The 27,109-nt window shown below is 46.0% G+C and overlaps 1 protein-coding gene across 1 annotated transcript in view; it reads right to left on the reverse strand.

Moving 5' to 3' along the window:
* Positions 1-27,109, reverse strand: part of LOC149440279 (uncharacterized) — a 60,962-nt gene that overhangs the window by 17,688 nt on the left and 16,165 nt on the right. The window contains 5 exon segments of the mRNA XM_089658836.1: positions 4,238-4,936; positions 4,983-4,992; positions 5,031-6,060; positions 15,738-15,849; positions 24,579-26,098. Of these exon segments, the coding sequence (XP_089514962.1) occupies positions 4,238-4,936; positions 4,983-4,992; positions 5,031-6,060; positions 15,738-15,849; positions 24,579-26,098 (3,371 nt within the window).

Here is a 27,109-nt window from a genome sequence, read left to right on the forward strand (position 1 = left end):
GGCAGTCAGGATGCCATTGTCTAGCCTGTAGAGGTCTGTGCGTCCCTCCATGAATATGCCTCCCCAGATCATCAGTGACCCACCACCAAAACGGTCATTCTGAATGATGTTAAAGGCAGCAGAATGTTCTCCATGGCTTCTCCAGACCCTTTCATGTCTGTCACATGTGCTCAGGGGGAACCTGCTCTCATCTGTGAAAAGCACAGGGCGCCAGTGTTGGACCTGCCAATTCTGGTGTTCAATGGCAAATGCCAATCCAGCTCTATGGTGCCAGGTAGTGAGCACAGGGCCCACTAGAGGATGTCGGGCCCTCATGCCACCCTCATGAAGTTCCTCCTTGCACAAAGGAGCAGATACAGTTCTGCTGGTGGGTTAAGGAACTTCTATGACCCTCTCCAGCTCTCCTAGAGTAACTGCCTGTCTCCTGGAATCACCTCCATGCTCTTGTCTCCTGGAATCACCTCCATGCTCTTGTCTCCTGGAATCTCCTCCATGCTCTTGTCTCCTGGAATCTCCTCCATGCTCTTGAGACTGTGTTGGGAGACACAGCAAACCTTCTGGCAATGGCAAGTATTGATGTGCCATCCTGGAGGAGTTGGACTACCTGTGCAACCTCTGTAGGGTCCAGGTATGACCTCATGCTACCAGTAGTGACACTGACCCTAGCCAAAAGAAAATCTAGTGAAGAACAGTCAGAAAAGATGAGTAGGGAAAAAAATGTCAGTGCCCTCCACCAGTAAATTCCTGTTTTGAGGGTTGTCTAACTGTTACCCATCTAGTGCACCTGTTGATAATTTCATTAACACCAAAGCAGCTGAAACTGATTAACAGCCCCCTCTGCTACTTCACTGACCACATCAATATCTCAGGAGTCTCATTGACTTGATGCTAGACTTTGATTAACAAGTCTTTCTTTCATTTTTTGAGCCGCGTATTATGAATGCTAACTCTACAAAGCTGCAGATCTGTGAGAGTTCTTTTCTGGATTCTTCTGTTTATAGATTACTGAGACCTTTACAGTAAGATGTGCATTTCCTCATGTATTGTTCTATTTGTGTGTTTTGTTTTTTCTGTTGGTTGGACTGGATGGATTGGTGTCTTTTTTCCATCCAGATGAACTCTGTAACTATGTAACAAGGTGACTCCAGTAACACTGCTGAGACTCATTTCGTTTTGGTGAAAAGGTACAAAAAGGAACCTCCCTGTTTCCATATATTTCAGATTATACAAAAAGACGTGATGGGGATAAAATACCAGATTGTCTCCTAAGAATGTAGGACGTATATTATGTTATGTTTGCTGATTTGTATTCCCATGATATATATTTAGTGTGTTGGAGTTTATCGGTATTGTCAGGAATATTGTATGCATGCTACCAAAGCCGTAATCAATCAGTAGATCAGTATACAAATTATTCTTTTATTATCTCTCCTCTGTGTGTACAACTATTATTCTAATCGCTTTATGTAATCCAACCTCCTGATAGTTACAATTCTCCATTTAATCACTGTTACACCAAAACGTAATGATTGTAAGTGAGGAATAATATCTACTCTCCAAGGCATTCTATAGATTTCACAAGGGACAATTTGTTATAGTGAAATATTCATTTTTCCCGATCACAGATTAGTTACTTCCATCCCCAAATAAACTCAGACCAGACAATTCTTATCCAAGGATGACACACAGTGGCTATGGGAGGTAATGCTTGAGTAAACATGGGTTAGAGAATCAGATTCCCCAATCACAGAGAAGGTTCCACCTCCTGGCCAGGTTTATTCAGATTTTGAGAGTTTATTAGTCATAACTAGAAAAAACCGGCAGGAACACTGACAAAGGGACGACCATCTACACAGCCATCTGGAAGGCAGACATCATCTCACACTCATATAATCTAAAGACACTCATCAACTGAAGAAGAGACGCCATTTTGTGGAAGCTCAATCCCAACCATTAATCAGCAGCTATCTTTGAGTCTGATCATCAGTTCTGTAAAAGATTACCTGATACTTGGAGGGTAATTACATATTTTCTGTTGATTTTGCTTGCTTAGACTAGTAAGTCAATTGCCACATTCCTTTGTGTAACCTAATAACTCTCCCCATGATAACATCACTTCAAGTTAAGTCATTTATAAAAATGTTCCTGTTCTTAGGCCATACTGGTGGACAATTCTGCATAGTTTATTCCTTCTGCAGGAGACAGATTATTGTCCGTTTTCATTGGTTATGTTGTTTACAGGGAGACTGATTATTGAATTTAATTCACTCTATTTTAGAGCTTTTACAGAAACATCTTAGTGTCAGTGTAAATCACAATCTGACTATTGTTTATGGTGTTTGTAAGTGACGTATGTAAATAAATATTGATTTTCATACTGCAGTCTATACCTACACAGATCTTTGACTTCTTAAAGAATTTTTCAGAATAATTAAGTCAGTTAAATTATTTTTATAAATAATTTTTTTGTATTGGAGATACTGTGATTTGATTGATTTGGCTGACTAAATCAATTGTTCGGGTGTTCCCTGACAATTTGGACACTAGATGGTGCTAATTGCTAGGATACTAGCGTCATCTAAAGGCCAATTGAGGTATTTTTGGTTTAAAATCAATGGATAGTTTAATTCTGTGGTTTTATGTAATTTATGTCTTCAATGTCTACTGTACTTGAAAATGTATGAGTGTGATCTCAGGTATTTGTATGAAACCACCCCTGACACAGTAAACTAAGGGGTCTATGCGAAAAATATGTTGGGGAATGTGACAAGCATGTGTCCAGCCTTGACAAATTCTGGCCGTATTTTAATAAACTCAGTGACTTCCTATATTCATCAGCTCCCTCTAGTGGCCATAATGATGTATTACTTCCAAAATACCTCAGTCAGGAAAAACAGTTCAATACCGCATTATGGCCACTAGATGGAGCCAATGATCATAGGAAATCACTGTATGAAAAGACCAACATGTGACATGGCTGAATTAATGCTGGTCATATTACTTCATCTATTCTCTAAGTGGGGTGGTATCTATTGGGCCAATCCCTTTTACAAACCACACATAATATCGCCCTTCAAAGTGAAAACAGAAACGATTTGCACAAAATCAAAGAGTAGAAATATTTTCCGGTGGATCCCCTCTACCCAGACCCCATATGTAGACATAGAACAACAAGCTGTGTTCCCTCTCGTGCCGCACTCCTCCAACCACCCAAACCCACACAGAAGCCAAGGGAAATAATGAGAGGAAAGTTCCCCCCTAGTTTGGGGCGGAGTTCTCCTCCCCTCCTGTTGGGGGATGGGAGAAGGATGGACTGAAGACAGAGAGACGCTTCGGGGTCACCACTGTTCTGTAGAGCCTTGAAATGAAGGACATCAACTTCAGAAGTTCTTGTTGTCTGTGTAAAGTTCCCCGATAACGAGATCTGGGCTCTCCCGGCTTCTAGCTCTGTAACCCGCTATATCATTATCAGGAAACGCAACTCCGACACCCAAGAAGGGCTGACGTTGTGTCCTTCATTTCCAGGATCTACTGACCACTCTGCACCCCAACATTTACTGCACTTCATCCATGTCTTTGGGGGCCTCTCATCTCCTTATGAACTGTTTCTTCCATGATGAAGATCAGCCATGGAGTATATCTGAGGTGTATATCAGGGTGTGCTTCTTCCCATGAGAGCTGGGATGTCCAGCAACATTCATCTAGAAGACATTTCCCGCACTCAAGGCACTAATACACCTCCAGGGTTGTGTGGGACCCCTGATGTACAGGAAGACAGGACTTCGGTGAGGAACATTTCCCTCACTCAGGACAGGAAAGAGGCTTCTTCCTACGTGAGATCTCTGATGTCCGGAAAGACTGGACTTCTGTGAAAAACATTTCCCACACTCAGAACAGGAATACGGCTTCTCCCCCGTGTGAAATCTCTGATGTGTGTAAAGATGGGACTTGTCTGAAAAACATTTCCCACACACAGAACAGGAATACGACTTTTCCCGTGTGAAATCTCTGATGTGTGTAAAGATTGGACTTCCATGAAAAACATTTCCCGCACTCAGAACAGGACTATAGCTTCTCCACTGTGTGAGATCTCTGATGTCTGTAAAGATCTAGCTTATGTGAAAAACATTTCCCACACTCAGGATAGGATTATGGCTTCTTCCCCGTGTGAGATCTCTGATGTTTGGAAAGATTGGACTTCTCTGAAAACCATTTCCCGCACTCAGGACAGGAATACGGCTTCTCCCCCGTGTGAGATCTCTGATGTTTTGAAAGATTTGACTTCTCTGAAAAACATTTCCCGCACTCAGCACAGGAATATGACTTCTCCCCAGTGTGACATCTCTGATGTCTGTAAAGATTGGACTTTTGTGAAAAACATTTCCCACAGTCAGGACAGGAAAATGTCTTCCCTGTGTGAGATCTTCGATGTGTGTAAAGACTGGACTTATTAGAAAAAGATTTTTTGCACTCAGGACAGGAATATGGCTTCTCCCCCATGTGAGATCTCTGATGTTTGGAAAGACTGGACTTCTCTGAAAAACATTTCCCGCACTCAGGACAGGAAAATGTCTTCTCCCCCATGTGACATCTTCGATGTGTGTAAAGATGTGACTTATAAGAAAAAGATTTCCCGCACTCAGGACAGGAATACGGCTTCTCTCCCGTGTGAGATCTCTGATGTTTGGGAAGATAGGACTTCTCTGAAAAACATTTTCCGCACTCAGCACAGGAATATGGCTTCTCCCCTGTGTGAGATTTCTGATGTTTGGAAAGACTGGACTTATCTGAAAAACATTTCCCGCACTCAGAACAGGAATACGGCTTCTCCCCCGTGTGCGATCTCTGATGTGTGTGAAGATGAGACTTCTGTGAAAAACATTTCCCGCACTCAGCACAGGAATACGACTTCTCCCCAGTGTGACATCTCTGATGTCTGCAAAGATTGGACTTTTGTGAAAAACATTTCCCACAGTCAGGACAGGAAAATGTCTTCTCCCCTGTGTGAGATCTTTGATGTGTGTAAAGACTGGACTTATTAGAAAAAGATTTTTTGCACTCAGGACAGGAATATGGCTTCTCCCCCATGTGAGATCTCTGATGTTTGGAAAGACTGGACTTCTCTGAAAAACATTTCCCGCACTCAGGACAGGAAAATGTCTTCTCCCCCATGTGACATCTTCGATGTGTGTAAAGATGTGACTTATAAGAAAAAGATTTCCCGCACTCAGGACAGGAATACGGCTTCTCTCCCGTGTGAGATCTCTGATGTTTGGGAAGATAGGACTTCTCTGAAAAACATTTTCCGCACTCAGCACAGGAATATGGCTTCTCCCCTGTGTGAGATTTCTGATGTTTGGAAAGACTGGACTTCTCTGAAAAACATTTCCCGCACTCAGAACAGGAATACGGCTTCTCCCCCGTGTGACATCTCTGATGTATGTAAAGATTGGACTTTTGTGAAAAACATTTTCCGCACTCAGGACAGGAATACGGCTTCTCCCCCGTGTGACATCTCTGATGTGTGTAAAGATTGGACTTCTCTGAAAAACATTTCCCGCACTCAGGACAGGAATATGGCTTTTCCCCTGTGTGAGATCTCTGATGTATGGAAAGAAGGGACATGCATGAAAAACATTTTCCGCACTCAGGACAGGAAAACAGCTTCTCCCCCGTGTGAGATCTTTTATGCACATTAAGATGGGATTTATAGCAGAAACACTTCCCACACTCCCTACAGGAGAAGCTCTTCCCTGTTGGAAGTTTGGCCCGGTCCCGCACAGTCTGAGGTTCCTCAGGATACGAGGAATCCGATGGTCCATCTACACTGGGTGGTGCCGGATGGACATTGGAGGGAGCCGGGTTTTCTCCTGGACTATACTGTGTGATGTCCTCATCTTCTACTTTCCAGTCTGGAGACAAAGTGAGACAATCCTCGGAGGTTTTCCTCATCTCCCGGCCATGGACTAAAATACAAAGACAAAGAGGATTACTAGACAGGAGCTGATTGGTTCCCCCAAACCAGGACTCCGCCCACATCAGGCAGCTTGGTCTCTGAGGAGCTTACAATTCCACCCTCAAGGGAACTAGGAAATGGCTCCTCTGATCTCCTACCAGGTCATTTCTTTATTTATGGACCTTAGTCAGAGAGTGAGGAAACAACCAGAACTGTCTTTTATAGGAGGGACAGTGATGAGGGGATTATAGGACGAGGGTCCCCACCCCCTCTATCACTCATCGCCATCTTCCCAACACAAGAAGTACTGCACTTCCTTATTTAGTCCATGATTTAGTCATGAAGAACAGCGGGGCTGAGCCCCACCAGAGGTCAGAGAGTGAGGATGGGGGGAGTACAACCAAGATGAAGACTGGACTGATCCTGAAGACCACCATCATTGGGGTATTGACTCCTCCCTCATTATCACTTTCTGTTTACGGGTCCAAAGTTGGAGGATGTTATCACATTATTATCACCATGTAAAAGTCTGTGCTCCAATCACATCATCCGATATAAAATGTCCAGCTGGGAGGAAATGGGAGTAACAAAAGAGAATCCATATTATGTGTATATATAGCAGTGGGGGGAGGGGGGAGAGCAGAAGTCAGGACTATGTAATGTACAACATAGAGTATATAATGCAGAGGTCAGGAGTATGTAATGTACACCATAGAGTATATAGTGCAGGGGTCAGGAGTATGTAATGTACACCACAGAGTATATAGTGCAGGGGTCAGGAGTATGTAATGTACAACATAGAGTATATAGTGCAGGGGTCAGGAGTATGTAATGTACAACAGAGTATATAGTGCAGGGGGTCAGGAGTATGTAATGTACAGCATAGAGTATATAGTGCAGGGGTCAGGAGTATGTAATGTACAACATAGAGTATATAGTGCAGGGGTCAGGACTATGGAATGTACAACATAGAGTATATAGTGCAGGGGTCAGGAGTATGTACTGTACAACATAGAGTATATAGTGCAGGGGTCAGGAGTATGTAATGTACACCATAGAGTATATAGTGCGGGGGTCAGGAGTATGTAATGTACAACATAGAGTATATAGTGCAGGGGTCAGGAGTATGTAATGTACAACATAGAGTATATAGTGCAGGGGTCAGGAGTATGTAATGTACAACATAGAGTATATAGTGCAGGCGTCAGGAGTATGTAATGTACAACAGAGTATATAGTACAGGGGTCTGGAGTATGTAATGTACAACATAGAGCATATAGTGCAGGGGTCAGGAGTATGTAATGTACAACATAGAGCATATAGTGCAGGGGTCAGGAGTATGTAATGTACAACAAAGTATATAGAGCAGGGGTCAGGAGTATGTAATGTACAACATAGAGCATATAGTGCAGGGGTCAGGAGTATGTAATGTACAAGAGTACATAGTGCAGGGGTCAGGAGTATGTAATGTACAACAGAGTATATAGTGCTGGGGTCAGGAGTATGTAATGTACAACATAGAGTATATAGTGCCAGGGTCAGGAGTATGTAATGTACAACATAGAGTATATAGTGCAGGGGTCAGGAGTATGTAATGTACAACATAGAGTATATAGTGCAGGGGTCAGGAGTATGTAATGTACAACATAGAGTATATAGTGCAGGCGTCAGGAGTATGTAATGTACAACAGAGTATATAGTGCAGGGGTCAGGAGTATGTAATGTACAACAGAGTATATAGTGCAGGGGTCAGGAGTATGTAATGTACAACATAGAGCATATAGTGCAGGGGTCAGGAGTATGTAATGTACAACAGAGTATATAGTGCCAGGGTCAGGAGTATGTAATGTACAACATAGAGTATATAGTGCAGGGGTCAGGAGTATGTAATGTACAACATAGAGTATATAGTGCAGGGGTCAGGAGTATGTAATGTACAACATAGAGTATATAGTGCAGGCGTCAGGAGTATGTAATGTACAACAGAGTATATAGTGCAGGGGTCAGGAGTATATAATGTACAACATGGAGTATATAGTGCAGGGGTCAGGAGTATATAATGTACAACATAGAGTATATAGTGCAGGGGTCAGGGGGATGTGTACAATATAAATTATACAATGAAATGGTCAGGACTCATAATATTGGTATTCAGCAATCAGTGGAGGCCTAGATGTCCACATGAGACAAGTTGCAGAGGTCCCACACCGCTGCCTCCCATCTCCTGAGACTGAATCCATTGTTTCTATGTGTTTATCAGATGATGGGGGATCTAGGTGGATCCTCCGTACTGCTCTCTCCTTTACAATAAAGTCTCCTCTTACCCGGTGATGTGAGGGGCGGCTGATTGTCCATCATGACGTCCTTGTAGAGATCCTTGTGTCCTTCTAAATACTCCCACTCCTCCATGGAGAAATAGACAGTGACACCCTGACACCTTATAGGAACCTGACACACACAATGATACAGTCACCATCCAGACACATCCCTTGTCTGTTACTGGAGAATGTCCCAGAATTCCCGGCACCGCTCACCTCTCCTGTCAGCAGCTCCATCATCTTCTTGGTGACTTCTAGAATCTTCTGCATGTTGTGTCTCTCAGGGTTTAGGGAGTCACATGGAGGCACTGTGATGGTCATATGGTCACCTGACTTCAGAAGAGGAAATCTCTGTATTGAGGAACCAATAGGAATATCATGTTAGACTCCCAGAATCCTCCTCACCTCTCCGGTCAGGTCTGTGTTTTATTAATAGAGATGAGAGTGATGTCATGTGACCTCCCAGAATCCTCCTCACCTCTCCGGTCAGGTCTGTGTTTTATTAATAGAGATGAGAGTGATGTCATGTGACCTCCCAGAATCCTCCTCACCTCTCCGGTCAGGTCTGTGTTTTATTAATAGAGATGAGAGTGATGTCATGTGACCTCCCAGAATCCTCCTCACCTCTCCGGTCAGGTCTGTGTTTTATTAATAGAGATAAGAGTGATGTCATGTGACCTCCCAGAATCCTCCTCACCTCTCCGGTCAGCAGGTAGATGATCTCCAGGGTGAGGTTTAGTATCTTCTCAGTCATGTGACTCCGGTCCTCCTCCATCCTCATTGGTGCCATCATGTGATCTATACAGGTCTCCTTGTAGACGGATAACTTTGGGAAATGAAAGTAAGAATGATTTGGATGGTATTGGTCACACAATAATAGGATGTGGATGTGAGGGGGGAATAGGAGGGTTGATGGACAGTGAAGAACTACTCCCCCCATGGGAAGATATTTAGTTTGGACTGTTTAGTGTTTGATGCATATTTGAGGTCCCGGGACCCTCTTGTCTTCCAGATCAGAAATACCCTTTTCTCTGTTGGGTTTGTTTGGTCTCTGAACTGGTTTTGATGAGTTTTAGATCTGCAGACAAGGAATTATAAATACGATCCTTCCTATGACTTGTTTGCTCTGAGGCAGTGCTGGGAGGTCAATGTCAGCTCATCATGATGTCCAGGAAGGGGAACTTGCTGACTTTTGGCCTAAGTTGCTGGAAAATCAGGATAATTGGCAGAACTCCGGCTGCAAGGCTCCAATCTGTGGCAGCCTGCTGACTGACAGGAGTGATGTCACTGTCACTCTCTGCAGTAAAAGAAGAGCTTGGATGGAATAGCAGGAGGATGGTGCTGGTGGAGTAGACAGCTGTGGGGGAGGAGTCTGTTCTCTTCCCTCCAATGACAGCCTAGTGTGGGTAGAAGGAGGACAGGTTTGGATACCAAGTATACTGTAGCATCCAGGACATTGTACAGAGTGGCGGTGGGTTCCTGGGGCTCTGAATTCCAGCACCGGGCACTGCCAGAGCCTGTGTCATGGGAAGGTATAGGAGTGTCTCCTGAAGATGTATAGCACTGACCCCTGACTACCTTTTAGTCAATAATGCACCAAGAGTCCTCCTCTAAGAACAAGTGCCCACCAAGGGGTGAATGACTGTCCTTCATTCCGCTTGGTATCTTGGAATACATTATTTGACCAGTGAGATGGTAAGAAGGTGAAGGTTGTCTTCCTTTCCTGGTAGGAGTTCTGTAAGGAGGTCTGGAAAGTAAGTGCAGGTAAGAGGACAATCAGAGACCAAGAGCCCCCCTCCCTACCTCAGTGTCCCCCTGAGCCTGACAAACTTCTCTTTCCTCAGAGCCTTGCTACCTGCCAACCCTATCCTACCAGATTCCTTCAGCTACTCTACCCCCTAAAAGCCCTTGAACTCCACTACCCCTTCAGGGGCCCCAAAGTTCCTCATCCTCAGTAACCCCTGAGAGACCCCTCAGCTCCTCTACTTCCCTCAGACCCCTCAGTATTTTCCTCCCTCTGACACCAATGATGGAACATATTCTTCATGGCCGGCTGGCGAATTGTTTCCTTCCTCCTGAGCAGCAATGTAAGGGGCTCTATGCTCCATACTCCTGACCCCGGCACTCCATCATTGTGTTGGCTGCATAGTGTAATGATTGCCCATTGGCTGCCTGTGTAGTGTCATCATTGTCCTTTGTAGGCCATGTATGGTCAGGATGGTCCTTGTCTTGTCTATTTATTGTCAGTGCTGTTTGTTTAGAGGACCATATTACTAGAATTTATCTCCACAATGAGGAGAATGTTCCGGCCCCAGAAGTGGGGGAATGTTCTGCCCCTGAAGGGGTTCATCTGGGTTCCCACACTATATATGTGTGTATCATCATCTGCTGGAGATAAAAGATGTCACAGTGACTATGGAGGAAGAGGACGGACGTGACTATGGAGGAAGAGGACGGACGTGACTATGGTGGAAGAGGACGGACGTGACTATGGTGGAAGAGGACGGACGTGACTATGGAGGAAAAGGACGGACGTGACTATGGAGGAAGAGGACCGACGTGACCATGGAGGAAGAGGACGGACGTGACCATGGAGGAAGAGGACGGACGTGACCATGGTGGAAGAGGACGGACGTGACCACGGTGGAAGAGGACGGACGTGACCACGGTGGAAGAGGACGGACGTGACCACGGTGGAAGAGGACGGACGTGACCACGGTGGAAGAGGACGGACGTGACCACGGTGGAAGAGGACGGACATGACCACGGTGGAAGAGGACGGACGTGACTACGGAGGAAGAGGACGGACGTGACTACGGAGGAAGAGGACGGACGTGACTACGGAGGAAGAGGACGGACGTGACTACGGTGGAAGAGGACGGACGTGACTATGGAGGAAGAGGACGGACGTGACTATGGAGGAAGAGGACGGACGTGACTATGGAGGAAGAGGACGGACGTGACTATGGTGGAAGAGGACGGACATGATGGGGGTTAGTGGGTGTAAATAGAAAATAACATCTTATTACCTCCTCTGCTGCCACTTCCACCGTCTACTTCATATGGTATGGAACTTCCTGTCTTTATTGAAGTGACTTCCTGTCTGTACCTGACATCACTTCCTGTCTGTGTCTGACATCACTTCCTGTCTTTACCTGACATCACTTCCTGTCTGTGTTCTATAAGAACTTCCTTTCTGGATAGAAGTGAGATCACCACCTTGTGGAGTTCAGAGGAACTGCAGCCCCAAGAAACATTAAAATAACCATTCCTGTGGTTTCCATGAAAGATCAAAAATAACTAAAAAAAACTAAGAAAAAAAATCTAGCTCTTATGCAACCATTTATTTTCCAATATTTTATTGAAATGTTTCAAGTTACAGAAAATGTAATAGACAAGTGTCATGTTATAAGGTATGAAATATCCCCAACAAACAGGCGGATGAATAAACAACAGACATCCCGCAGGGAAGCAGGAAATGTGTGCAATAATGACTGGAGACGTCACATAGAACATTCCCAGCATTAAGTCCACCTTGTACAGGGGAAGCAATAATAGGAGACATATGGATCACACAGAGCATTCATCATACACACCACACATAGTGCACAACACATACAACATGGAACTACACTAGCACCAGAACATGGGAAATAAAAGAGACAGCAGAAAGGAAGAAAAGAGGGTAACAGTAATGAGAGGAGAGGAAGAGAAGAAAAAAAGAGAAGAGAGGAGGGGAGGGGAGGGGAGGGGAGAGGGGAGGAGGAGGAGAGGAGTGGAGGAGGAGAGGAGTGGAGGAGAAGAAAGGGAAGGGAGGAGGAGGAGAGAGGAGAGAAGGAGGAGAAAGGGAAGGGAGGAGGAGGAGAGGAGAGGAGGAGGAGAGGAAAGGAGAAGAGGGGAGGGGAGAAGAGAAGAGAGGAGAAGGGAGAGGGGAGGGCAGGGGAGGGGAGAGGGGAGGGCAGGGCAGGTGAGAGGAGAGAGAGGGAGAGGAGAAGAGAGGAGGAGGAGAGAAGAGAAGGGGGAGGGGAAAGGGGAGGAGAGGAGAGGGGAGGAGGAGAGGAGAAAAGAGGAGAGGGGAGTAGAGGGGAGGGGAGGGGAGAGGAGAGGAGAGGAGAGGAGAGGAGGGGAGAGGAGGGGAGAGGAGAGGAGGGGAGGGGAGAAGAGGGGAGAGGGGAGGGGAGAAGAAGGGAGAGGAGGGGAGGGCAGGGGAGGGGAGAAGAGGGTAGAGGAGGAGAGCGCAGGGGAGTGGAGAGGGTAGAGGAGAGGGGAGGGGAGAGGAGAGGGGAGGGGAGTGCAGGGGAGAGGAGAGGGGAGGGGAGGGAAGAGGAGAGGAGGGAAGGAGAAGAGAGGAGAGCCAAATCAGGAAGTACTAGGGCACGGAGATGTATGGCGAGGGGAGGGGAGAGGAGGGGAGGGCAGGGGAGAGGATAGGGTAGAGGAGGAGAACGCAGGCGAGTGGAGAGGGTAGAGGAGAGGGGAGGGGAAAGGGGAGGGAAGAGGACATGGTAGAGGAAAGGAGAGGGGAGGGGAGTGCAGGGGAGAGGAGAGGAGAGGGGAGAGGGGAGGGAAGAGGGAAGGAGAGGAGAGGAGGGAAGAAGAGAGGAGAGTTAAATCAGGAAGTACTAGGGCACGGAGATGTATGGAGTCCACGGATCCCACGTTTTATCACACATGTTGGTATTATGATGTAAAACACAGGTGAGTCTGTCATTAATCAGGATCCAATCTCATTTGTTGTGAACATATTGAAGCGGAATAATTGATCTCTTCTAATATTCAGCAATAGTGATTCTCGCTGCTAACAGCATAGAAGACACTTAACCCCTCGCCTACCGGGCAGTTCTATCCCCTTCCTGACCAGGACAATTTTCAGCTTTCAGCACTATCGCACTTTGAATGACAATTGCGCGGTCATGCAACACTGTACCCATATGAAACTTCTACCATTTTTTTTCACACAAATAGAGTTTTCTTTTGATGGTATTTACTAACTGCTGGGTGTTTTATTTTTTGAGCTATAAACAAAAAAAAGCAAAAATTTTGAAAAAAAAGTTTTTTTTTTGTTTCTATTATAAAATTTTGCAAACAGTTAATTTTTCTCCTTCACTGATGTGCGCTGATGAGACTGCACTGATAGGCAGCACTGATAGGCAGCACTGATAGGCAGCACTGATAGGCAGCACTGATGTGCAGCAATGATAGGCAGCACTGATGAGCACTGATGAGGTGGCACAGATAGGCAGAACTTATAGGCGGCACTGATGATGATGCACTGATATGCAACAATGTTGGGCACTGATAGGAAGCACTCATAGGCACTGAGAGGTGGCACTGATGGGTGGCACTGACTGACGACACTGCTGAGCACTGATGGGTGGCACTGCTGGGCAGCAATGGTGGGCACTTCTGGGCACTTGTGGGCGGAACTGCAGGGCACAGGTGACTGGCACTGCTTGGCATTGATCATCAGTGCCCTGATGATCGGTGCTGATCCCTCCTCTGACAATTGCTAGTTATCAGCAGTACATTCCTCATGCTGTGACAGTGTGAGGAAAGTGCAGCCGATAACTGGCAACTACATTTTCTGGTGATCTGCTGTGTCATTGGACACAGCTGATCATGTGGTAATAGGCCGCTGTGATTGGCCTTTTACCACATCACATGATCAGCTGTGTCCGTAGGACACAGCGATCATGGAGATCACCGAGTGCGTGCCTCCAAGGGCATGCGGGAGGGCGTGTTCTGGGAGGATGTCATATGACACTCCCAGAACTAGCCGGCCACAATGAAGCCATCATTTGGCTATATGCAGTTGGCAAGTGGTTAAGGGTCTTCTTTTGGTACTGTAAGTGGAAATTTATGGAAGAGGGCCGTTTCCGGGGCCCTACCAACATTAACCCCCATCACCCTGTACATAAGGTTAACCATGTGGATCCAAAATCTAGTAACTATCAGACATTATACAAAAATCTTATTTGTGCCAGTCAATGTTTAAAATCCAAAATTATAGTCCAAATAAATTAAAGTCCAAATAAATGAATCCTCCGTGTCCAACTTCAACCTCCCCATAAATCCAGATAAGATGTGTACCTCAAAAAAAATGGAAAAACTAAAAATAGTGTATTACCTTCAATATCATCTGGTATATACTTTACCAACAATAATATATACTTAACAAAATATGCACAAAATAAAACAAAAACAAGATTCAAATCGTGAGCAACACGTGAATCATGAAATCACTCCGTGTACACTATAAATATATATAAATGTGAACAATCAGTGTACACTCATAAAACAAAAAAATAAATAAAATTAAAATAAATAAATAAAATAAAGGAAATAAATAAATAAAATTATATAAATTGTGAACACTTCTAAATAGCTGAAATGCATACAGTTACCCTCATTAGAGTAATAACAAGCCTTTAAAGAGTACACCCTGGACTGTCACTCCAGTGTTGTAGTCGCTCCCCGGACTGTCACTCCAGTGTTGTAGTCGCTCCCCGGACTGTCACTCCAGTGTTGTAGTCGCTCCCTGGACTGTCACTCCAGTGTTGTAGTCGCTCCCCGGACTGTCACTCCAGTGTTGTAGTCGCTCCCTGGACTGTCACTCCAGTGTTGTAGTCGCTCCCTGGACTGTCACTCCAGCGTAGTAGTCGCTCCCCGGACTGTCACTCCAGTGTTGTAGTCGCTCCCCGGACTGTCACTCCAGTGTTGTAGTCGCTCCCCGGACTGTCACTCCAGCGTTGTAGTCGCTCCCCGGACTGTCACTCCAGCGTTGTAGTCGCTCCCCGGACTGTCACTCCAGTGTTGTAGTCGCTCCCTGGACTGTCACTCCAGTGTTGTAGTCGCTCCCTGGACTGTCACTCCAGTGTTGTAGTCGCTCCCCGGACTGTCACTCCAGTGATGTAGTCGCTCCCCGGACTGTCACTCCAGTGTTGTAGTCGCTCCCCGGACTGTCACTCCAGCGTTGTAGTCGCTCCCCGGACTGTCACTCCAGCGTTGTAGTCGCTCCCCGGACTGTCACTCCAGCGTTGTAGTCGCTCCCCGGACTGTCACTCCAGCGTTGTAGTCGCTCCCTGGACTGTCACTCCAGCGTTGTAGTCGCTCCCTGGACTGTCACTCCAGTGTTGTAGTCACTCCCTGGACTGTCGCTCCAGTGTTGTAGTCACTCCCTGGACTGTCACTCCAGTGTTGTCACTCCCTGGACTGTCACTCCAGTATGTTACAGATGGGGTTCCAATCCTTAGGCAAACATCTCATGACTCCATCATCCCCAAGTTTAGCCCAGTTCATCTCTGGCTACTTGGCAGCTCCCAGCACATGGGCAGCCCTCCAACAAGTCTCTCTCAACACTCCTGTTTGTCTCGCCATGTGAAGAATTTATGATTCCTCCATCGTAGCTGTTTTTCCGTTTTTGTGGCGAGACAAAGATTAAGCTCCAAACGAGCCTGTTGTACCTTAAGTAACAAGTCCGGGGTTGGAGTCATTTTACGTTGGGCCAGTAAAGCCTCGTATTCCTTAGTTTGGGCAGAGATCAACTCTTCACGAGATCGTTTCAGTCTAGAGGCTCTTTGGATACAAAAACCTCTGATAGAAGCTTTATGGTTGTGAGCTCTAGAGAAATGAGAGTAGTCTCTAGAAGTAGGATTGGCCTCTCTCCATGCATCCACCAAATTATAGCGATATAAAAGTTGAGCAAATTTGCGACTTTGTTTCGGGGGGACACAAGTTTGATCGCATGCGATTTATCAAGCGTTTGATCTAAAGCCAAATTTGAATCCCCCACTAAAATGACATCGCCTTCCAGTTCCGGAGCTAAAGATTGAAACAGGGATCGAAAAAAGTCTAATTGATTCACATTAGGGGCATAGTAAATCAGGAAAGTCACTAAGTTTCCCCCCAAGTGGCCTTTAACCAATAGATATCGCCCTTCCTTGTCTCATATCACTTTAGATTCAGTAAAGGAGAACCGCCGGGCCAAACAGAGCGCTACCCCTCATTCTTTCTCAGATGCATTAGCAAAAAGCACACAGGGAAATCTCTATGAATATAACGTGGTGTGAAAGAGGAGACAAAATGGGTTTCCTGCAGAGCAACTATATCAGCTCCCAGGGACTTATTATTATTATTATTATTATACAGTATTTATAAAGCGCCAATAGTTTGCTCAGCGCTGTACATTACAAAGGGGGACAGAACATGTGACAGAACAATACCAATACAATGCAAAACATGAGGGGATCGAGGGCCCTGCTCTTTCGAGCTTACAATCTAGGAGGTGGGGGATGGAGTGGTGGGAAGAGTGGAGGAGGTCGGCAGGGGGTGGGGTAGGCTTCCCTGAAGAGATGAGTTTTCAGGGTGCGCCTAAAGGTGAGGAGAGTAGGTGATAATCTGATGGGTTGGGGCAGGGAGTTCCAGAGGATGGGTGACACCCTGGAGAAGTTCTGGAGGCGGGCATGGGAGGAGGAGACCAGGGAACTAGAGAGAAGGAGGTCTTGTGAGGAGCGGAGTGTGCGTGCTGGGCGGTACTTGGATATTAGGTCGGTGATGTAGTTCGGGGCAGTATGGTGGACAGCTTTGTACGTCAGTGTTAGGATTTTGAATTTGATCCGTTGCACAATCGGATGCCAGTGGAAGGATTGGCAGAGGGGGGTGGCAGAAATGGAGCGGTTGGAAAGGTGAATGAGTCTGGCAGCCGTATTCAGGATGGACTGAAGCGGGGATAGCCTGTGGTGAGGGAGGCCAGTGAGGAGGGAGCTGCAGTAGTCGAGTCATCATATGATGAGGGAGTGGATGAGCTGTTTAGTGGTTTCTGGGGTTAGGAACGTGCGGATTTTGGCGATGTTGCGGAGGTGGAGTCTGCACGAGTTTGTTAAAGATTGGACTTGGGGCTGGAAGGATAGGTTGGAGTCCAGAATGACACCAAGTACTCTGGCCTGCGGGGCGGGTTTGATGGTGGCGTTGTTGGATGTGATGGAGAAGTCAATGGGGGGTGGTGTCTGGGCTGGGGGGAAGACAAGAAACTTGGTTTTGGAGAGGTTCAGTTTAAGGAAGTGGAGCGACATCCAATCTGATATGTCGCTCAGTAGGTGTGTGATTCGGGCAGAGACCGAGGTGGTGAGGTGGGGGGTTGAGATATAGATTTGTGTGTCGTCGGCATATAGGTGGTAGTTGAAGCCGTGAGAGTGTATGAGTTGGCCAAGGGAGGAGGTGTAGATGAAGAAGAGAAGGGGCCCGAGGACAGAGCCTTGAGGGACCCCAACAGAGGGGGAGCGAGGGGAAGGTGGTAGCATTATAGGTAACGCTGAAAGAGCGTTGTGATAGGTAGGATGAGAGCCAGGAGAGAGCAGAATCTCTGAGGCCGAGGGAGTGTAGTTTTTTGAGGAGGAGGGGGTGGTCGACTGTGTTGAAGGCCGCAGAGAGGTCAAGGAGTAGGAGCACTGAGTAGTGGCCATTAGCTTTGGCGGTTAGCAGGTCGTTGGAGAGTTTTAGTAAGGCAGTTTCGGTGGAGTGTAGGGGACGGAAGCCGGACTGTAGGGGATCAAGGAGGTTGTTGTCATTGAGGTGAGATCATAGGCGGGTGTAGACTAGGCGCTCGAGGAGTTTAGATGTAAATGGGAGCAGGGAGATGGGTCTGAGGTTGTTCGGGTCATTGGGGTCCAGGGAGGGCTTTTTAAGTATGGGGGTTATATGTGCATGTTTCAGAGGGGAGGGGAAAGTGCCGGAGGAGAGGGAGAGATTAAAGATGTGGATGAGGGAGCGTAGGATGGAGGGGGAGGGAGGTCATAGGAGTTGTGAGGGGATAGGGTCGAGAGGGCATGTGGTGAGGCGGGCATCAGAGAGGATCTTGGAGACTTCCTCGATGGTAGTAAGGTCAAAGGTGTGAAGTGTTGGGGGTCTTCAGTATGAGGAATGCAGGGTGGGGTGGAAGTGGAGGTCAGAGCAGTGGTGGGGCCGTGGGAGAGGGGTGATGAGGGGGTAGCTGAGTGAGGGGGAACGGGGTTGGAGGGAGTTTAAGCAGCGATGAAGTCCCTGCGGGTTATGTCGAGGGAGAGGGGGGATGAGGGGGTAGCTGTGTGAGAGGGGACGGGTTGAGAGAGTGTGTGAGTTGCGGCGATGTCCTTGCGAATTGTGTCAATCTTGTTTTTGAAGTGATTGGCAATCTCAAGGGCAGTGAGTGAGGTGCTGGGTGGAGGTGGGGGTGGCGAGAGTAGAGAGTTGAAGGTGGAGAAGAGTCGGCGAGGATAATGAGAAAAAACCTTGAGATGCTTAGAGGGGGATCCCAAACATTATGGGAGAGTAAGGGAACAATGCCACTATTAGGTCTTAAGGTGGACATAGAAAAATGCAAGACAGCGATGGGGAGACCCACACATCCCCGTAGGGGAGATCGAGAATCCAGGACCAAATGAAAATTCCCGAGATGACCCTCAAAGAAAAACAATTAAAAAAGTGAGGGAAAAAAAGGAAGAAATAGGGGAGAGACAAAAGACACCGAGCCCATAAAATGGCTAGCGTCAGTTCAAGTGGTAAAACAACGATATGCAGCATAAAACAGTAAAACACCAAATAACCCAGACACAAGGTCAAGGAATGGAAGAGTCTCCACCAAAGCATAGCAGTGGGGAGAGTCTTCCAATTAGGAAGAGCACATAGACGCTTCCCGGCACCATGGGGTCTGTAACAGACATGTATAAGAAAGGTTCCTAACCCCAGAGAAATAGAATACCTGACATATATCCAATCTAGTCAGTAAACAGGTAAAAAGCAATAAAATTAAAAAACATAATATTTGCAATAACAATTCAAAGAAGAACAAGGGTGGAGGCCAATGTCCCATAACAAGACCGTGTAGAGGTCCCCGCCCAATAGAAATCAACTAGTAGCCAGCAGGGTCCTCAAGGGACCTAACGTGGAGTAGCAGGTTTCTTCTTCTTTGAAGAGGGGGGGACCACAGAGGTGAAAGCGGGGGAGGAGGGCCATCAACCCTGGGCTGGTTCTGTGGGGAGGGGCTAAGGGAAGTAAAGCCCAGATTCAGCAAGTTTCTCTCCTTCAATGAGAGATGAGTTAGTAAAGGCAGCACGCTGTACACACGTTACACATAATTACACACATGGATCCTCTTCATGGTCCTACATGTTAACCCCTTCCCAGCCAGTGTCATTAGTCCAGTGACAGTGTATGGGATTATCACTGATCACTCCACTAGGGGACGGCCCACAGTACATATACTGCCACAAAGTGGCCCCTGTGTGCAGGATCGTGTTTATAACCGTCGTCCTATTTACTTGCTAGGGGGCGCACGCGGCATGCAACCGTCCTACCTGCGGCACCGATCATGGCCACGGATGTCAATCAGCGGGTCCTGACCAGTGATTACTCTCCAGAGCCCGGCAAACACTCACAGGCAGGAAGGCTGCATTGTTTTCAATGCAGCTCTCATCCCTGTCAGTTTCCAGCACACTGTTCCGGAGAGCAGCTTTCAGTTTTCCAGATCAGTGTGTTCCTGTGAAGCACACCTCTCCCCGCCCACTAGTAAAACACTCCCCTCACACAGTTAACCCCCTCCTCCCCAGTGCCATTAGTACAGTGTCAGTGCTTTTTTTTTTTTTGCACTGATCACTGTGTTGGTGTCACTCAGGATGTCAGTGATCCCAAGTAATTTCCCCCCGTGTCAGAATGTCCGCCGCAGTCCCGCCATAAGTCGCTGATCGCAGCTATTAGTATAAAAATAAAAAACAATCCAGTATCTATACCGCCATTTGTAAACGCTATAACTTTCACGTAAACCAATTAATTTACACGTATTGGGATTTTTTTTTCAGCAAAGACAAGGAGCAGAATACATTTTGGCCCAAATTTGACAAAATTAAATTTTTACATTTTTTTACTGGACATGTTTTATAGCAAACAGTCCAAAATATAGTTTTTTTCCTCAAAATTGTCAATCTTTCTTTTTTATAGCGCAAAAAATAAAAACTTCACAGGCAATCAAATACCACCAAAACAAAAACCCAATTCATGTGGAAAAAAATGAAGTAAATTTCATTTTGGTGCAGCATTGCATGACCGTGCAATTGTCAGTTAAATTAATGAAGCGCCGTAACACAAACCGCTTCTGTAACGGCTTCCTGACCGCCCTATAGCAGAAATACTGCTACAGGGCAGCACAAGTGCGCAAAATCACATATATATATATATATATACATGATTCGTGCTCCCGTGGTTTTCATGCCCCTCCCAGATGGCATCAGATTGCCCGTTAGTACACCAGTCATCACATTTAACCCCTTGATTGCCAGGAAGACGCTCATACACAATAAACCTCCATTGCTAGTATAGTGTCTGAACGGATCAATATTTTTGATCAGATCAGCACTATACCAGCGTTCACATTAGTATAGTGTCCCCAAAAATGCAGCATTAGCGGGATCAGCCCTGGCACCTGCATTTAGCCCTTACACTTACCCCCTTCTCCCCCAGTAAGTGCAGTGTCAGTAGGTCACTGTCACTTGATACATTGCACACAAAACCGCAGTGTTGGCAGAATCAGGCCTGATCTCTGCTAGCACTTGCCCTTAAATTTTGATGACTCTCATGTGCAGCAGAGTGCCAGTACTAGTGCCACGCTACCTTTTGGAGAACTGGCGAGCACCAGCGGCCTAGTACATCCTGGTCTTTCACATACCAGCACTGCAGTATCACTTGGTGATGTGGCGAGTCCCATAAGTACAGTACAAGCTGGTGCAGTGGCGAGCACAACCAAAGTTGCACACAGGCCTGTAGAACCCATGGTGTCCTTCCAGATGTGCTTGAAATCCCGATTAGCAGCACACAAAGTCTGCAGCACTCGTACTTCCCCCATTCACTGCCCAACTCGGAATTCAGGTGGAAACAGCAAATTTAACTACTCCTATCACATACCTGGTGATGGAGGCCAATGGAGAGAGGGCTTTCCTTGCAGCTAACTTCTGGACTCCCCTGAGAGTGGGACAGCGGGAGTCAGGCCCAAAGTGGCACAGGTCACCTGTAGGAGTGCTGGTTGGTGGTCCACTCAGAAGCACAGCTGGTGCACGGAGATAGGTCTACAGACAGGAGGTGCCTGTGCGTGGAATGCAAGCCCTTCCGGGATTTGGATGTTTACGGAATAGTCGGTTCAAGCCAAGGTCAGGTACGAGCTGGGAATCAGAGCAGACGTAGACAGATGGGAAAGCCAAGGTCATTCACAGAGGAGTGAGAAAGAGAGTATTCGTAAGCCAAGCCGAAGTCAGGGGTAAATCAGAGTAGACAGGTCCAGGAACAAACCAAGTCGGTAACAGGAGATCACAAGTCAGAAACACAGGAATAGGGCACGGGGAGCTAGAGATCATCCAGCAACCAGAGGAAGTGATGAGCCTCCTTATAAAGGCCATCTGGCACCAGACTGAGGCTGATGTATCCTTCTGCGGCCATGTAGAGTATTGGCAGAAATGCCAGATCTTCCAGAACTCCTGCCGTGGACAGGACCCTGACAACTCCCCTTGATTTTTGGAGCTGTTTTTCACAGAAGATCTGTATGCATTGATTGTGGATCAAAGCAATTTATATGCAGAAACAATTTATCGCCACCAACCCAAATTCAAACCTTGCCAGACCATTCGCATGGAAGCTCAATACAGTTTCCGAATTAAAACATTTTTGGGCCTAACCCTCAACATGGGCATTACTAAAGAAAAACGATTTGCAGTTGTATTGGTCTACAGACCCGATTCATCATAGGCCCGTGTTCTCTGCTGCCATGGCCAGGCATAGATATGAGAGTATAATGTGTTTTATGCATTTCAATGACAATACACTGAGTTGTCCTTGAGGTGACCCTGAATTTGACCGGCTCCACAAAATTCAGCCCGTCGCAAATCACCTTAACCAAAAATGTGCAGATGTCTACACTCCCCAGCAAAACATCTGCGTTGATGAGTCCCTCATTCATTTTTCTGGCCGCCTTGCATTCAAACAATTTCTTCCCAGCAAGCGTGCCAGATATGGGGTCAAGATGTAGAAGACCTGTGAGAGGGCAACAGGCTATACTTATAAGTTTCAGATGTACGAAGGAAAAGATAGTCATGTGGAGCCCCCTGGATGCCCAGACTACATGGGGAGCAGTGGCAAGATAGTTTGGGACTTGGTGTCATGCTTTTTCCATATGGGGTACCACTTATACGTGGACAATTTTTATTCAAGCGTGCCACTATTTAGACATTTGTTCAATCTTGGAATTGAGGCATGTGGCACTATGTGACCTAATGTGTGCCCACCATTAGAAGTGGGTGGATGCAGGGCGGTATATTCTAATGGTGGGCATACCACACACTTTTTCTGGCAGAGATTTCTTCTCTTTTTTTCATTCAGCCCACAGTCTACATACAAAAAAAAGAACATAACATATACACCCAACAAGGACCAGCGATGTACTGGTATATCACTGGACTTTGGTTATACCAGGATAATGCTTACAGCTGCAGGCCTCATCCTGGTATCAATTTTTTCAGCCAGTGATTGGTTTTCATGTAAAAGCAATCCTAGTGGCTAATTAGCTGCAGGTTTTCTTTAACAAGCATCAGGAGATGATGCCCCCCCCTCCCCTGCTGCCTTCCACAGCCTTCTTTGGCAGTCCCGTGCCATTGAGGGAACCTGAGAATGCAGCCGGTGTTTCTGCCAGCTGACCATAGAGCTGATTGGAGACCAGAATGATGCCAATCATCTCTATAGTCTAAGAAATCGGACGCTATGAGCATTTCATCACTTCAGTTTCGCAGGTTATAAACAGCGCCATTTGTAAATTGGGAAAGTATCCGATCACACCGATGTTGGTTTGATTAGATAATGTAAGGGCAGAGGAGAGATCCAGAGTCTGATAGACCCCAGATTTCTCAAAAAAGAATCTATGACAATGCCCATTGAGGTTATCGGGGATATTTGCATTCCCTGTGAATGCATTGAAAGTGATAAAAAAAATGAAGGGGACAGTGTAAAAATAATTAAAAAAATCAAAATAAGTTACAAAAAAAAAAATACTATCACACACACGCGCACCTGCGTTTGTGAGCATTGACCCTGTGCCAGTATATAAACAGCAGTTGCACCATGCATGTGAGGTATCACCACGAATGTCAGGTCAAGGGCAGTAATTCTAACACTAGACCTCCTCTGTAAATTTAAAATGGTAGCTTGTAAAGGCTTTTAAAGAGTTGACTATGGATATTAAAAACTTATGCAGTTTGTCACCATTGCACGGGGCATGCACAGTTTTAAAGCATGTCATGTTTGGTATCTACTCGGCATACTATCATATTTTATATTTTACCAAATAATTGGACAATATATTGTGTTTTTGTGCATTAAAAGTAGAAAAAGTGTATTTTTATTTTTAAATTGTGTTTGAAAAATTGCTGCGCGAGTACAATGTGACAGAAAATTTCAGTACTATGTGACATAAAAAATTGCAGCACCCACCATTTTATTCACTAGGGTGATTGACAAACAAACTTTTTTTTTTACACAAAATTGTCACTTAAATGATTTATTGCTCACATGCCATGGGTATATGTGGAATTACTCCCCAAAATACATTCTGCTACTTGTGTCCACAATCACCATGGAAATGATCAGATCAATAAAACGTTTGTCATAGACAGACCATCATGTGCCGATCATATACACAGACATTTGTATCACGGGAAACATACAAGAAGAAACATGTATGGAGAAAGACACGGGAAAGTCCCAATATGTGCATTCACCAATCACTCCTTCATTCCCGGTATACACACAATTCCATTGCTTCCATGTGTACACCATCAGTCACTCTCCTAGAATTGGGACATTTTATTACCACCCACCTCTTCAGTGATCCCCCACCATGCAAGTATTGTCCTCACCTCCAACTGTGGGCCTAATGAGTGCTTGGAACATTTGTCCACAAAGCATTAATAATAGACCTCCAGTGTTTGTGAAATCTCCCACCACAAAAGCCAATCACAGGGCAGGACTCCATTTTTATTCTTCTCCTGCCATCAATGGCCAACCCGGTCCCACACTTCATACATGTCTTTGGGGACCTCTGATCTCCTTATGAACTGTTCCTTCCAAATATCTGAGGTGTATATCAGGGTGTGCTTCTTCCCCACGAGAGTTGGGATGTCCAGCAACATTCATCTAGAAGACATTTCCCGCACTCAGGGCACTAATACACCTCCAGGGTTGTGTGGGACCCCTGATGTACAGGAAGACAGCACTTCAATGAGGAACATTTCCCTCACTCAAGAGTAGAAAGCAGCTTCTCCCCCGTGTGAGATCTCTGATGTTTGTAAAGACTGGACTTCACTGAAAAAAATTTACCGCACTCAGGACAGGAATACGGTTTCTCCCCCGTGTGAGATCTCTGATGTGGGAAAAGATTTGACTTATTTGAAAAACATTTCCCGCACTCGAGACAGGAAAATGGCTTCTCCCCTGTGTGAGATCGCTGATGTTTGTAAAGAATGGATTTCTGTGAAAAACATTTCCCACACTCAGGACAGGAATACGGCTTCTCTCCTGTGTGAGTTCTTTTATGCTCATTAAGATGGCATTTAAAACGGAAACATTTCCCGCACTCAGGACAGGAATATGGCTTTTCCCCCGTGTGAGATCTCTGATGTACGGTAAGCTGGGATTTCTGTGGAAAACATTTCCCGCACTCAAGGCAGGAATACGGCTTTTCTCCTGTGTGAATTCTTTTATGTTCATTAAAATAGCAATTAAAACGGAAAAATTTCCCGCACTCAGGACAGGAATACGGCTTTTCCGTGTGAGATCTCTGATGTACAATAAGCTGGGATTTCTGTGAAAAACATTTCCTGCACTCAGGACAGGAATACGGTTTCTCTCCTGTGTGAGTTATTTTATGCTCATTAAGATGGCATCTAAAACGGAAACAATTCCCACACTCAGGACAGGAGAACGGCTTATCTCCCATTTGAGATCTCTGATGTCTGACAAGATTGGATTTCTGTGAAAAACATTTCCTGCACCCAGGACAGGAATACGGCTTCTCCCCCGTGTGAGATCTTTTATGCACGTTAAGATGGTATTTAGCATGGAAACACATCCCGCACTCAGTACAGGAGAAGCTCTTCCCTGTTGGAAGGCCGGCCCGGTCCCGCACAGTCTGAGGTTCCTCAGGATACGAGGAATCTGATGGTCCATCTACACTGGGTGGTGCCGGATGGACATTGGAGGGAGCCGGGTTTTCTCCTGGACTATACTGTGTGATGTCATCTTCTTCAGGGCAAGAATGCGGCTTCTCACCTCTGTGAGATCTTTCATGCTCATTAAGTTTGGATTTATAATGGAAACATTTCCCGCACTCAGTACAGGAATATGGCTTCTCAGCTGTGTGACGCCTTTGATGTGTTTTAAGATTAGACTGTTGTGAAAAACATTTCCCGCACTCAGGACAGGAATACGGCTTCTCCCCCGTGTGAGATCTGTTATGCTCATTAAGATGGAATTTAGAAGAGAAACATTTCCCGCACTCAGTACAGGAGAAGCTCCTCCCTGTTGGAAGGCCGGCCCGGTCCCACACAGTCTGAGGTTCCTCAGGATACGAGGAATCCGATGGTCCATCTACACTGGGTGGTGCCGGATGGACATTGGAGGGAGCCGGGTTTTCTCCTGGACTATACTGTGTGATGTCCTCATCTTCTACTTTCCAGTCTGGAGACAAAGTGAGACAATCCTCGGAGGTTTTCCTCATCTCCCGGCCATGGACTAAAATACAAAGACAAAGAGGATTACTAGACAGGAGCTGATTGGTTCCCCCAAACCAGGACTCCACCCACATCAGGCAGCTTGGTCTCTGAGGAGCTTACAATTCCACCCTCAAGGGAACTAGGAAATGGCTCCTCTGATCTCCTACCAGGTCATTTCTTTATTCATGGACCTTAGTCAGAGAGTGAGGAAACAACCAGAACTGTCTTTTATAGGAGGGACAGTGATGAGGGGATTATAGGACGAGGGTCCCCACCCCCTCTATCACTCATCGCCATCTTCCCAACACAAGAAGTACTGCACTTCCTTATTTAGTCCATGATTTAGTCATGAAGAACAGCGGGGCTGAGCCCCACCAGAGGTCAGAGAGTGAGGATGGGGGGAGAACAACCAAGATGAAGACTGGACTGATCCTGAAGACCACCATCATTGGGGTATTGACTCCTCCCTCATTATCACTTTCTGTTTAAGGGTCCAAAGTTGGAGGATGTTATCACATTATTATCACCATGTAAAAGTCTGTGCTCCAATCACATCATCCGATATAAAATGTCCAGCTGGGAGGAAATGGGTGTAACAAAAGAGAATCCATATTATGTGTATATATAGCAGTGGGGGGAGGGGGGAGAGCAGAAGTCAGGAGTATGTAATGTACAACATAGAGTATATAGTGCAGGGGTCAGGAGTATGTAATGTATAACATAGAGTATATAGTGCAGGGGTCAGGAGTATGTAATGTACAACATAGAGTATATAGTGCAGGGGTCAGGAGTATGTAATGTACAACATAGAGTATATAGTGCAGGGGTCAGGAGTATGTAATGTACAATATAGAGTATATAGTGCAGGGGTCAGGAGTATGTAATGTACAACATAGAGTATATAGTGCAGGGGTCAGGAATATGTAATGTACAACATAGAGTATATAGTGCAGGGGTCAGGAGTATGTAATGTACAACATAGAGTATATAGTGCAGGGGTCAGGAGTATGTAATGTACAACATAGAGTATATATTGCAGGGGTCAGGAGTATGTAATG

Source organism: Staurois parvus, unplaced genomic scaffold (assembly GCF_062004578.1).
Source record: "Staurois parvus isolate SC_StPar_1 unplaced genomic scaffold, SC_StPar_1.0 ptg001098l, whole genome shotgun sequence".
Classification (NCBI taxonomy): domain Eukaryota; kingdom Metazoa; phylum Chordata; class Amphibia; order Anura; family Ranidae; genus Staurois; species Staurois parvus.